This window comes from Rhinoderma darwinii, chromosome 1 (genome assembly GCF_050947455.1).
Source record: "Rhinoderma darwinii isolate aRhiDar2 chromosome 1, aRhiDar2.hap1, whole genome shotgun sequence".
NCBI lineage: Eukaryota > Metazoa > Chordata > Amphibia > Anura > Rhinodermatidae > Rhinoderma > Rhinoderma darwinii.
In genome coordinates this window covers 91,260,049-91,271,327 of record NC_134687.1, presented here as the reverse complement: position 1 = coordinate 91,271,327, position 11,279 = coordinate 91,260,049, and the positions used below count along the sequence as shown (strand labels likewise).

Genomic DNA, 11,279 nt, shown 5'->3' with positions numbered 1-11,279 from the left:
AAATAGCATTATAAGTGACAGCCAGCACGGTTTTACTAAGGACAGAAGTTGTCAAACTAACCTAATCTGTTTTTATGAAGAGGTGAGCAGAAGTCTAGACAGAGGGGCCGCTGTGGATTTAGTGTTTTTGGACTTTGCAAAGGCATTTGACACTGTCCCCCATAGACGCCTAATGGGTAAATTAAGGACTATAGGTTTAGAAAATATAGTTTGTAATTGGATTGAGAATTGGCTCAAGGACCGTATCCAGAGAGTTGTGGTCAATGATTCCTACTCTGAATGGTCACCGGTTATAAGTGGTGTACCCCAGGGTTCAGTGCTGGGACCCCTATTATTCAACTTATTTATTAATGATATAGAGGATGGGATTAATAGCACTATTTCTATTTTTGCAGATGACACCAAGCTATGCAATATAGTTCAGACTATGGAAGATGTTCATGAATTACAGGCAGATTTAAACAAACTAAGTGTTTGGGCGTCCACTTGGCAGATGAAGTTTAACCCCTTAGTGACCACTAATACGCCTTTTCACGTGAGTCACTAATGGGCTTTAGGCTAGGCTGACGCCTTTTCACGTCAGCCTAGTCTAAGTCCTGCACGGGTCTCCCGTGCAGGCAGGAGCCGGGGCTCTGCTGTCTGATGACAGCTGAGCTCCTGCTCCAACGCCCGCGATCGAAGTTTACTTCGATCGCGGCCGTCTAACCCGTTAAATGCCGCCGTCAATAGCGACCGCGGCATTTAACTTTGTTTACAGAGGGAGTGAGCTCCCTCTGTCACCCATCGGCGGCCCGCGAATGCAATCGCGGGTCTCCGATGGGCTGTCATGGCAGCCGGGGGCTTGATAAAAGCCCCCAGGTCTGCCCTGGACATATTCCTGTTAGGACGCGCCGGAGGCACGTCCTAACAGATTGCCTGTCAGATTTACACTGACAGGCAATAATGCTCTGGTATACGAAGTATACCAGAGCATTATAGCAGCGATCGGAATATCGCACAGTAAAGTCCCCTAGTGGGACTAATAAAATAAGTCATCAAAGTGAAATAAAGATTATTAATAAAAAGTACAGTAAAAAAATAAATAAAACAATTTTTTTCCATAAAAAGTGGTTTTATTTAGTAAAAGTGTAAAAAAAAAAAAAAGTACACATATGTGGTATCGCCGCGACCGTAATGACTCCATTAATAAAGTTAATATGTAATTTAAACCGCAAAGTGAACACCGTAAAAAAAACACGCAAAAAACCATGGCGAAATTGCAATTTTTTCCATTGCCCCCCAAAAAAGTCATAATAAAAATGAATCAATAAGTGCCATGCACCCCAAAACAGTACCATTCAAAACTACGTCTTGTCCCGCAGAAAACAAGCCCAAAAAATCACTACATTGATGGAAAAATAAAAAAATTACGGCTCTTGGAAAGCGACGATGCAAAAGCAAATAATTTTAGTTCAAAAGTGTTTTTATTGTGCAAAAGTCGTAAAACATAAAAAAACCTCTACATATGTGGTATCGCCGTGATCGTACCGACCCATAGAATAAAGGTAACATGTTATTTACGTCGCATAGTGAACGGCGTCAATTTAAAAACGCATAGAACAATGGCGGAATTTCAGTTTTTTTTATAATCCCCCCCAAAAAGGTTAATAAAAGTTAATATAAAAATTATATGTACCCAAAAATGGTGCTATTAAAAAGCACAACTAATCCCGCAAAAAACAAGTCCTCATACAGCTATGTAGACGAAAAAATTAAAAAGTTATAGCTCTTTGAATGCGACTATAGAAAAACGAATAAAATAGCTTGGTCATTAGGGCCTAAAATGGGCTGGTCACTAAGGGGTTAATGTAGATAAATGTAAAGTTATGCATCTGGGTACCAACAACCTGCATGCATCATATGTCCTAGGGGGAGCTACACTGGCGGATTCACTTGTTGAGAAGGATCTGGGTGTACTTGTAAATCATAAACTCAATAACAGCATGCAGTGTCAATCAGCTGCTTCAAAGGCCAGCAGGATATTGTCGTGTATTAAAAGAGGCATGGACTCGCGGGACAGGGATGTAATATTACCACTTTACAAAGCATTAGTGAGGCCTCATCTAGAATATGCAGTCCAGTTCTGGGCTCCAGTTCATAGAAAGGATGCCCTGGAGTTGGAAAAAATACAAAGAAGAGCAACGAAGCTAATTAGGGGCATGGAGAATTTAAGTTATGAGGAAAGATTGAAAGAATTAAACCTATTTAGCCTTGAAAAAAGACGACTAAGGGGGGACATGATTAACTTATATAAATATATTAATGGCACATACAAAAAATATGGTGAAATCCTGTTCCTTGTAAAACCCCCTCAAAAAACAAGGGGGCACTCCCTCCGTCTGGAGAAAAAAAGGTTCAAGCTGCAGAGGCGACAAGGCTTCTTTACAGTGAGAACGGTGAATTTATGGAATAGTCTACCGCAGGAGCTGGTCACAGCAGGGACAGTAGGTGGCTTTAAAAAAGGGTTAGATAATTTCCTAGAACAAAAAAATATTAGCTTCTATGTGTAGAAATTTTTCCTTACCTTTTCCCTTCCCTTGGTTGAACTTGATGGACATGTGTCTTTTTTCAGCCGTACTAACTATGTAACTATGTAACTATGTAACTAAAACGCACACGCTCGTATAAATCCGGCCTAAGTGTCTTTACCACTGTAGCGTTACAAACTACAATCAGTCCTAAGGACGAGACTTAAACATGAACCATTTATAAATATTACATAATAATGATCCAAACATGAAAACAATTTCACACTCCACTTGATAATAAAATGTCACTTTATTTGTCTAATACTTGTAAGCACGTCATTCTATAATTATTGCTTGTACTTGTTGCCAGGAAGGTTGATAAAAGATTTTATAAGTAGAGAAACAAAAACATTGTTAGAAATAAACGGCGCACTTTATGGTTATTTAATCTTACAACGGGTCACCAGAAAACCTGTTAGCACACTAGTGAGTTATGAAGCAGGTGATATAGGCTTGCACTACTTATTTTATGGCTGATGTTAACAAGACAGTAGGGTGCATTCTGATTTCAGCTAAAGGCTCTATAAGGCCTTGTTCACACAGTGCAGATTTTGCATGTGTTTTCAAGCTAACAACAGAAATGGTACTTAAACAGAAGAAATGTATAAAGGAAGGCCTTAGGGTATATTCACACGGCCTATGTTCGGCCTCCAAACATCTGAAAAACGGCATTCTGTTCCGACGGGCCGTTTTTTTATGTGGCCGTTTTGAAAAACGGCCGCGTAAAAAAACGGCCATGAAAAAGAAGTGCAGGTCACTTCTTGGGACGTTTTTGGAGCAGTTTTTCATAGACTCTCTATAGAAAACAGCTGCAAAAATGGCCGTAAAAAAACGCAGTGAAAATCGCGAGTGGCTTAAAACACGTCTGAAAATCAGGAGCTGTTTCCCCTTGAAAACAGCTCTGGATTTTCAGACGTTTATGAGTTCGCGTGTGAACATACCATAAAGAATTTCCTCTCCTGGATCCAACTCTGTTTTTGGCTCAAAAAATGCATGTAAATCTGCACTGTGTGAACAAGGCCTATCAAAGCTTCCCAACCCATTTTTAACATTAAAAATTTGTTTTTGCCACAGCACTATATTAATTTCCCCTCTGTACCAACCATGCTGAAAGCAGCCAAAACAATAAGCAATAATTTCTGTAGAATATCTACAGGATCTTCAAACATTCACGATCACAAACATATGGTTCAAAACTGGTAAAATTGGTCATAGACTAGTAAATCCGAAGTTAGAGCAGTAGACAGAGTTTGGTAATTACTTATTTAAAAGATTGGCAATCTTCTATTTTGTTGTGGCAGACATTTTTGCAAAAGAGACAGCAGGAAGCGCAGCCATATTGCTTGTCTCTTTTATTTCTATGTAAGTAAATAAAATATAATTACCACTTGTTTGACTGCTCCTCTAACTTCTGATTTACTAATATTTGCCAATTTTTTGTTTTGGGTGGAAATCCTTTTTAAATCAACCACATTCAGGACAAGGAGTAGTAAGGTCTGTAAATTAGTCATCCGTTAGCAATAAGGGTATGTGCACACACACTAATTACGTCCGTAATTGACGGACGTATTTCGGCCGCAAGTCCCGGACCGAACACAGTGCAAGGAGCCGGGCTCCTAGCATCATACTTATGTACGACGCTAGGAGTCCCTGCCTTGCTGCAGGACAACTGTCCCGTAGTATAATCATGTTTACAGTACGGGACAGTTGTCCTGCAGCAAGTCTTATTGAATGTTTTACTTATAGATCCTGATTTACCTTAAATACTAAAGGAGATCACCTCTCAAATTGCCCATAATGTGCTTACGATATCCATAAGAAGTTCATGTGAGCTGAAATAAATGTTTTTGTGGTTGGACAAATGCCGGAAAGTGTATTTGACACCAGTAGTATATGATCCATCAATACAACCGACAAATATTTGCTTATCAGATCTATTTTGTGACGCGTTGTTTTGTTTTTGTTACGTTAATCTACCTGTTCATATGGTGGTATTATACGATAAGCAATAAAACTATACTATGCATGACAATTTAATTTTAGTCAAATATAAATCAAATCCCAATGGGACAAGATAAGTGTTGGCTTATCAAATATTCTAGATCACCGGACGTGAAAGAACAATCTAGAAAACGGTGTTCTCTCTGCTCAGTCTTCTGCATATTTCTCTGTTGGAAACAAGTTGTGGATTATAAGGCTGGGTTCACACGAGCATGTTACGTCCGTCATGGACGGAACGTATTTCGGCCGCAAGTCCCGGATCGAACACACTGCAGGGAGCCGAGCTCCTAGCATCATAGTTATGTACGACGCTAGGAGTCCCTGCCTCTCCGTGGAACTACTGTCCCGTACTGAGAACATGATTACAGTACGGGACAGTTGTCCTGCAGCGAGGCAGGGACTCCTAGCATCGTACATAACTATGATGCTAGGAGCCCGGCTCCCTGCAGTGTGTTCGGCCCGGGACTTGCGGCCGAAATACATTCCGTCCATTACGGACGTAACATGTTCGTGTGAACCCAGTCTAAGAGTTCTTGGATCTTTATTTTACCGTAATGTGTATTGCCTTGTGTTGTAATCTGAAATTCACCTCTTGTCTCAATCATAGCAAAGATCAAAATGAGCCCTCCATTATGGTGCTGGGCTTGGCCTTCAAGGACAGAAGGGATTAGTATTGGTTTCCCCTAATGCGCTTTACATGACCCTTAAGCCAATTCCTCACCCTCTTTAAAGGGTAACTAAGCTCTTCAGAAAACTTCTGACATGTCATAGTGACACGTCAGAAATTTTGATCGGTGGGGGTCGGAGCACTGAGACCCACACCAATCGCTAATACGAAGTGGCAGAAGCGTTCGGGTGAGCACCGAGCCACTTGGTTTCTGATCGGCTTTTCTCGGAAAGCAGAGGTAACTGTGTACGGACTTAATAGAAAGTCTATGAGCCCGTACGCTAACTGCTCGGCTTCCCAGAGCGATTCTGCCTCTTCGTTTTAGCAATCGGTGGGGGTCTCAGTGCTCAGACCCCCACCGATCAAAACTTCTGACATCTCACTATGACATGTGAGAAGTTTTCTGAAAGTTTAGTTGCCCTTTAATACTAGCAATGCAGTTCCTATGGAGATGGGAGTCGGACATAGATTTTGTTTACCCAGTAAGGGACGAGACCAATCAAGGCTGGACCATCTCTCTCCAATTGCCCTATAGCAAGGACTACACTACATCGCTGACTGTTCAGATTGCTCATCTCTTGTGTTACAAAGATATTGGAAGGTCCTAAATGGCCATTAGAAATGATCAATATTTCCCCAAGGCCTAATACCGAAATAATTATTATATTGGACTATTTGTAGGCTAGATACTTGGCAAAACCCATCATTGGGAACTGATCTACCTCTCTACTTTAGACCTTTAAAAAAACAAAACTTTACCTCTGTTTCTTTCTTATCAATACTAATTTAGAAAGTGGATAATATTCTTGGCTGTAACATTATGCATACAACAGTTTATTACGGAGTAATATAATGAAGGTACTTCGTAAATCTGAATTTTCCATCAATATTTAAAATCACATATTTAGATTTTTATTCTATGTCCAATGACGATTACATTTCTATTTCCTAAAATGACAAACACATAAAATATATTAACTTTATAAGGACGTCCAGCTTCCGACAACTCTGCCAACAGTCGATCTTGAGCAGGCGCCAACCAGACGTTTTTCCTACAGTGGCTGCTAATAGATGGATGGCTCGAGTCCGCCAGAGCAAGAGCCGCTGCTTATTTCTGGGACATCCCCAATGGCGCATATAGTCAGGGAATGTCTTCATGATACAACCCCTTTAAATTCCTTACAATTGGCCAATGATGTCAGTTATATAAAACGGAATTGTGTTTAAGAGACAATTAGACTGACCAAACAAACAGGCACAGAAAGTCGGATATTAAAAAATGTGCTAAAAAATAATTATTTTATATGAAAGATAAATGTTGGAAAATCCTTTATCCTTAATCCTAGAAAAATGGCTAAATCCATAGTACTACAAGTGTGAAGAAAAGGGATGTCATTGTGAAAGAGTTCAGGATACTAGGATGTGCTCCACTTCTTAACATGCACTCCACCCTGGACCATGATCCGTTGTTCGGCTGTGGCTCCAGACCAAGAACTTTGCACATTATGTTGTAAACGTCAACTGATCTGATTGGTGCAGATCTAAAGTTTTCTCGAAAATCTGAAAAAAATAAAATTAAAAAAACATTAACTACTTCACTAACATTTGTATTTTTAATAAGCTTAAAAGTACCATATGCCCGTTATGTGTTTTTCACCTGCCAATTAATCACTGTTTAATTAAAATGTATGCAACTTTGTAATGTACTTCAGGTTTCATTTCCTTCTCAAAATCTCTGCTTGCAGTCAATGAATATTAAAATTCCTTGTTTACTTTCAGAGGCTGAAAAATTCTGCTCTAAAAATGTTCAACTGACACAGGTGCTGGACTTCAGGACAAGTTTCTCTTTTGTAACGACTTCCACTGCGTTTAGAGTCCCAGAGCCTTAAAAATGGCTTTTCTTTTGCATAACGTTATTGTAGAAACTTTATTTTGATTGATGTCATTGTAAGGGTTAATTCCTAAGGGTATGTGCACACGATAGCAGGCATTTACATCTGAAAAGACAGACTGTTTTCAGGAGAAAACAGCTGCCTCGTTTCAGACGTAAATGCTCCTCCTCGCATTTTGCGAGGCTTCTCTGACAGCCGTAAATTTTGAGCTGCTCTTCATTGAGTTCAATGAAGAACGGTTCAAATTACGTCTGAAAGAAGTGCCCTGCACTTCTTTTGACGAGGCTGTATTTTTACGTGTCGTCGTTTGACAGCTGTCAAACGACGACGCGTAAATGACAGGTTGTCTGCACAGTACGTCGGCAAACCCATTCAAATGAATGGGCAGATGTTTGCCGACGTATTGTAGCCTTATTTTCAGACGTAAAACGTGGCATAATACGCCTCGTTTACGTCTGAAAAAAGGTCGTGTGAACCCAGCCTAACAATCACGTGTATCAATTCTTCATCACTATTGCGATTAATCTAGGACATATTTACTAGCCAATTGGAATTGGTTAAATGGTTGGGTCACAGGCAAATTGGCGGTACAAGTGTATAGTAAAAAGCTATGTGCACCTTTTGAAAACATTTTTATATATATATATAAAGATTAAAATAATTAAACCTATTTAGCCTTGAAAAAAGACGACTAAGGGGGGACATGATTAATTTATATAAATATATTAATGGCACATACAAAAAAAAATATGGTGAAATCCTGTTCAATGTAAAGCTCCTCAAAAAACAAGGGGGCACTCCCTCCGTCTGGAGAAAAAAAGGTTCAACCTGCAGAGGCGACAAGTCTTCTTTACTGTAAGAACAGTGAATCTATGGAATAGTCACCGCAGGAGCTGTCACAGCAGGGACAGTAGATGGCTTTAAAAAAGTGTTAGATCATTTCCTAGAACAAAAAAGTATTAGCTCCTATGTGTAGAAATGTTTCCCTTCCCTTTTCCCGTCCCTTGGTTGAACTTGATGGACAAGTGTCTTTTTTTCATCCGTACTAACTATGTAACTATATATACATATATATATATATATATATATATATATATATACACATATACATATACACAGTGAAGGAAATAAGTATTTGATCCCTTACTGATTTTGTAAGTTTGCCCACTGTCAAAGACATGAACAGTCTAGAATTTTTAGCCTAGGTTAATTTTACCAGTGAGAGATAGATTATATAAAAAAAAAAAAAGAAAATAACATTGTCAAAATTTTATATATTTATTTGCATTGTGCACAGAGAAATAAGTGTTTGATCCCTTTGGCAAACAAGACTTAATACTTGGTGGCAAAACCCTTGTTGGCAAGCACAGCAGTCAGACGCTTTTTTGTAGTCGATGATGAGGTTTGCACACATGTTAGATGGAATTTTGTCCCACTCCTCTTTGCAGATCATCTGTAAATCATTAAGATTTCGAGGCTGTCGCTTGGCAACTCGGATCTTCAGCTCCCTCCATAAGTTTTCGATGGGATTAAGGTCTGGAGACTGGCTAGGCCACTCCATGACCTTAATGTGCTTCTTTTTGAGCCACTCCTTTGTTGCCTTGGCTGTATGTTTCGGGTCATTGTCGTGCTGGAAGACCCAGCCAAGAGCCATTTTTAATGTCCTGGTGGAGGGAAGGAGGTTGTCACTCAGGATTTGACGGTACATGGCTCCATCCATTCTCCAATTGATGCGGTGAAGTAGTCTAATTCTTGAACCGTAAGCCATAGACGCTAGATCTATGAACGGCATTAAAACTGTGTGTTCCAGCCAGAATGAAGAAATGGTAAATCTCACCCACGCTTAACCCCTTAAGGACGCAGCCTAGTTTTGGCCTTAAGGCTCAGAGCCCATTTTTCAAATCTGACATATTTCACTTTATGTGGTAATAACGTCGGAATGCTTAAACCTATCCAAGCGATTCTGAGATTGTTTTCTCGTGACACATTGGGCTTCATGTTCGTGGTAAAATTTGGTCGATATATTCAGTGTTTATTGGTGAAAAATTGCAAAATTTAGTGAAAATTTGGAAAAAATAGCATTTTTCAGAATTTTAATGCATCTGCTTGTAAAACAGACGGTTATACCACCCAAAATAGTTACTATTTCACACTTCCCATATGTCTACTTTAGATTGGCATCGTTTTTTGAACATTCTTTTATTTTTCTTGGACGTTACAAGGCTTAGAACCTAAACAGCAATTTCTCATATTTTTAAGAAAATTTCAAAATCCTTTTTTTTAAGGTACCTCTTGAGTTCTGAAGAGGCTTTGAGGGGCCTATGTATTAGAAACCCTGATAAAACACCCCATTTTAAAAACTAGACCCCTTAAAGTATTCAAAACAGCATTTAGAAAGTTTTTTAACCCTTCAGGCATTTCACAGGAATTAAAGCAAAGTGGAGGTGAAATTTGCAAATTTCATTTTTCTTGCTGAATTTCAATTTTATTCATTTTTTTTCTGTAACACAGAAGGTTTTACCAGAGAAACACTACTAAATATTTATTGTCCAGATTCTGCAGTTTTTAGAAATGTCCCACATGTGGCTCTACTGCGCTCGTGGACTAAAACACAAGCCCTAGAAGCAAAGAAGCACCTAGTGCATTTTGAGTCCTCTTTTTTATTAGAATATATTTTAGGCAGCATGCCAGGTTTGAAGAGGTGTTGAGGTGCCAAAACAGTAGGAATCCCCGAATAGTGACCCCATTTTGGAAACTACACCCCTCAAGGAATTAATTTATGGTTGTTGTTACCATTTTGACCGCACAGTTTTTTCACAGCACCTATTTGAATTGGGCTGTGAAATTAAAAAAATGAAATTTTTTCCAATAAGATGTCATTTGTGATCAAAATTTATTATTTTCACAGGGAACAATATACCCCATTTTGTTGCCCAATTTGTCCTTAGTGCGGCAATACCCCATTTGTGGTGATAAACTGCCGTTTGGGCCCATGGGAGGGCTCAGAATGAAAGGAGCGCTATGTGTTTGTTGGAGTCCAGATTTTGCTGGATTGGTTTTCGGGTGCCATGTTGCATTTGCAGAGCCCCAGAGGTATCAAAGCAATGGAAACCCACAGAAGTGACCCCATTTTGGAAACTACACCCCTCAAGGAATTCAAATATGGTTGTTGTTACAATTTTGTCCGCACAATTTTTTCACAGCACCTATTTGAATTGGGCTGTGAAATGAAAAAAATTAAATTTTTTCCAATAAGATGTCATTTTTTATCAAAATTTCTTATTTTCACAGGGAACAAAATACCCCATTTTGTTGCCCAATTTCTCCTGAGTCCAGCAATACCCCATTTGTGGCGATAAACTGCAGTTTGGGCCCATGGGAGGCCTCAGAAGTGAAGTAGCGCTGTGTGTTCTTTGGAGTGCAGATTTTGCTGGTTTGGTTTTCGGGTGCCATCTCGCATTTGCAGAGCCCCAGAGGTATCAAAGCAATGGAAACCCACTATAACTGACCCCATTTTGGAAACTACACCCCTCAAGGAATTCATTTATGGGTGTTGTGACCATTTAGACCCCATAGTTTCTTCACAGAACTTATTTGAATTGGGCTGGGAATTAAAAAAAATAATATTTTTTCCAATAATATGTCGTTTTAGCTCAAAAATTCTTATTGTCTCCATAAATAAAATACTACATTTTGTTGCCCAATTTGTCCTGAGTGCGGCAATACCCCATTTGTGACGATAAACTGCTGTTTGGGCCCATGGGAGGGCTCAGAAGGAAAGGAGCGCTATGTGTTTGTTGGAGTACAGATTTTGCTGGTTTGGTGTTCGGGTGCCATGTCGCATTTGCAGAGCCCCATAGGTATCAAAGCAATGGAAACCCACCAGAAGTGACCCCATTTTGGAAACTACACCCCTCAAGGAATTCATTTATGGGTGTTGTGACCATTTTGACCCGATAGTTTTTTCACAGAACTTATTTGAATTGGGCTTGGAATTAAAACAAAATTAATTTTTTCCAATAATATGTAGTTTTGGCTGAAAATTTCTTATTTTCACAAGAAATAAAATACCCCATTCTGTTGCGCAATTTGTCCTGAGTGCAGCAATACCCCGTTTATGGTGATAAACTGCCGTTTGGGCCCATGGGACGG

The 11,279-nt window shown here is 39.4% G+C and overlaps 1 protein-coding gene across 1 annotated transcript in view; it reads right to left on the bottom strand.

Moving 5' to 3' along the window:
* Positions 1 to 6,525: 6,525 nt before the first annotated feature.
* Positions 6,526 to 11,279, bottom strand: part of ENPP6 (ectonucleotide pyrophosphatase/phosphodiesterase 6) — an 80,131-nt gene continuing 75,377 nt past the window's right edge. Inside the window, exon 8 of the mRNA XM_075849645.1 lies at positions 6,526 to 6,795. Within this exon, the coding sequence (XP_075705760.1) occupies positions 6,590 to 6,795 (206 nt within the window). The 3' untranslated portion in view covers positions 6,526 to 6,589. The remainder of the gene's footprint in view (positions 6,796 to 11,279) is intronic.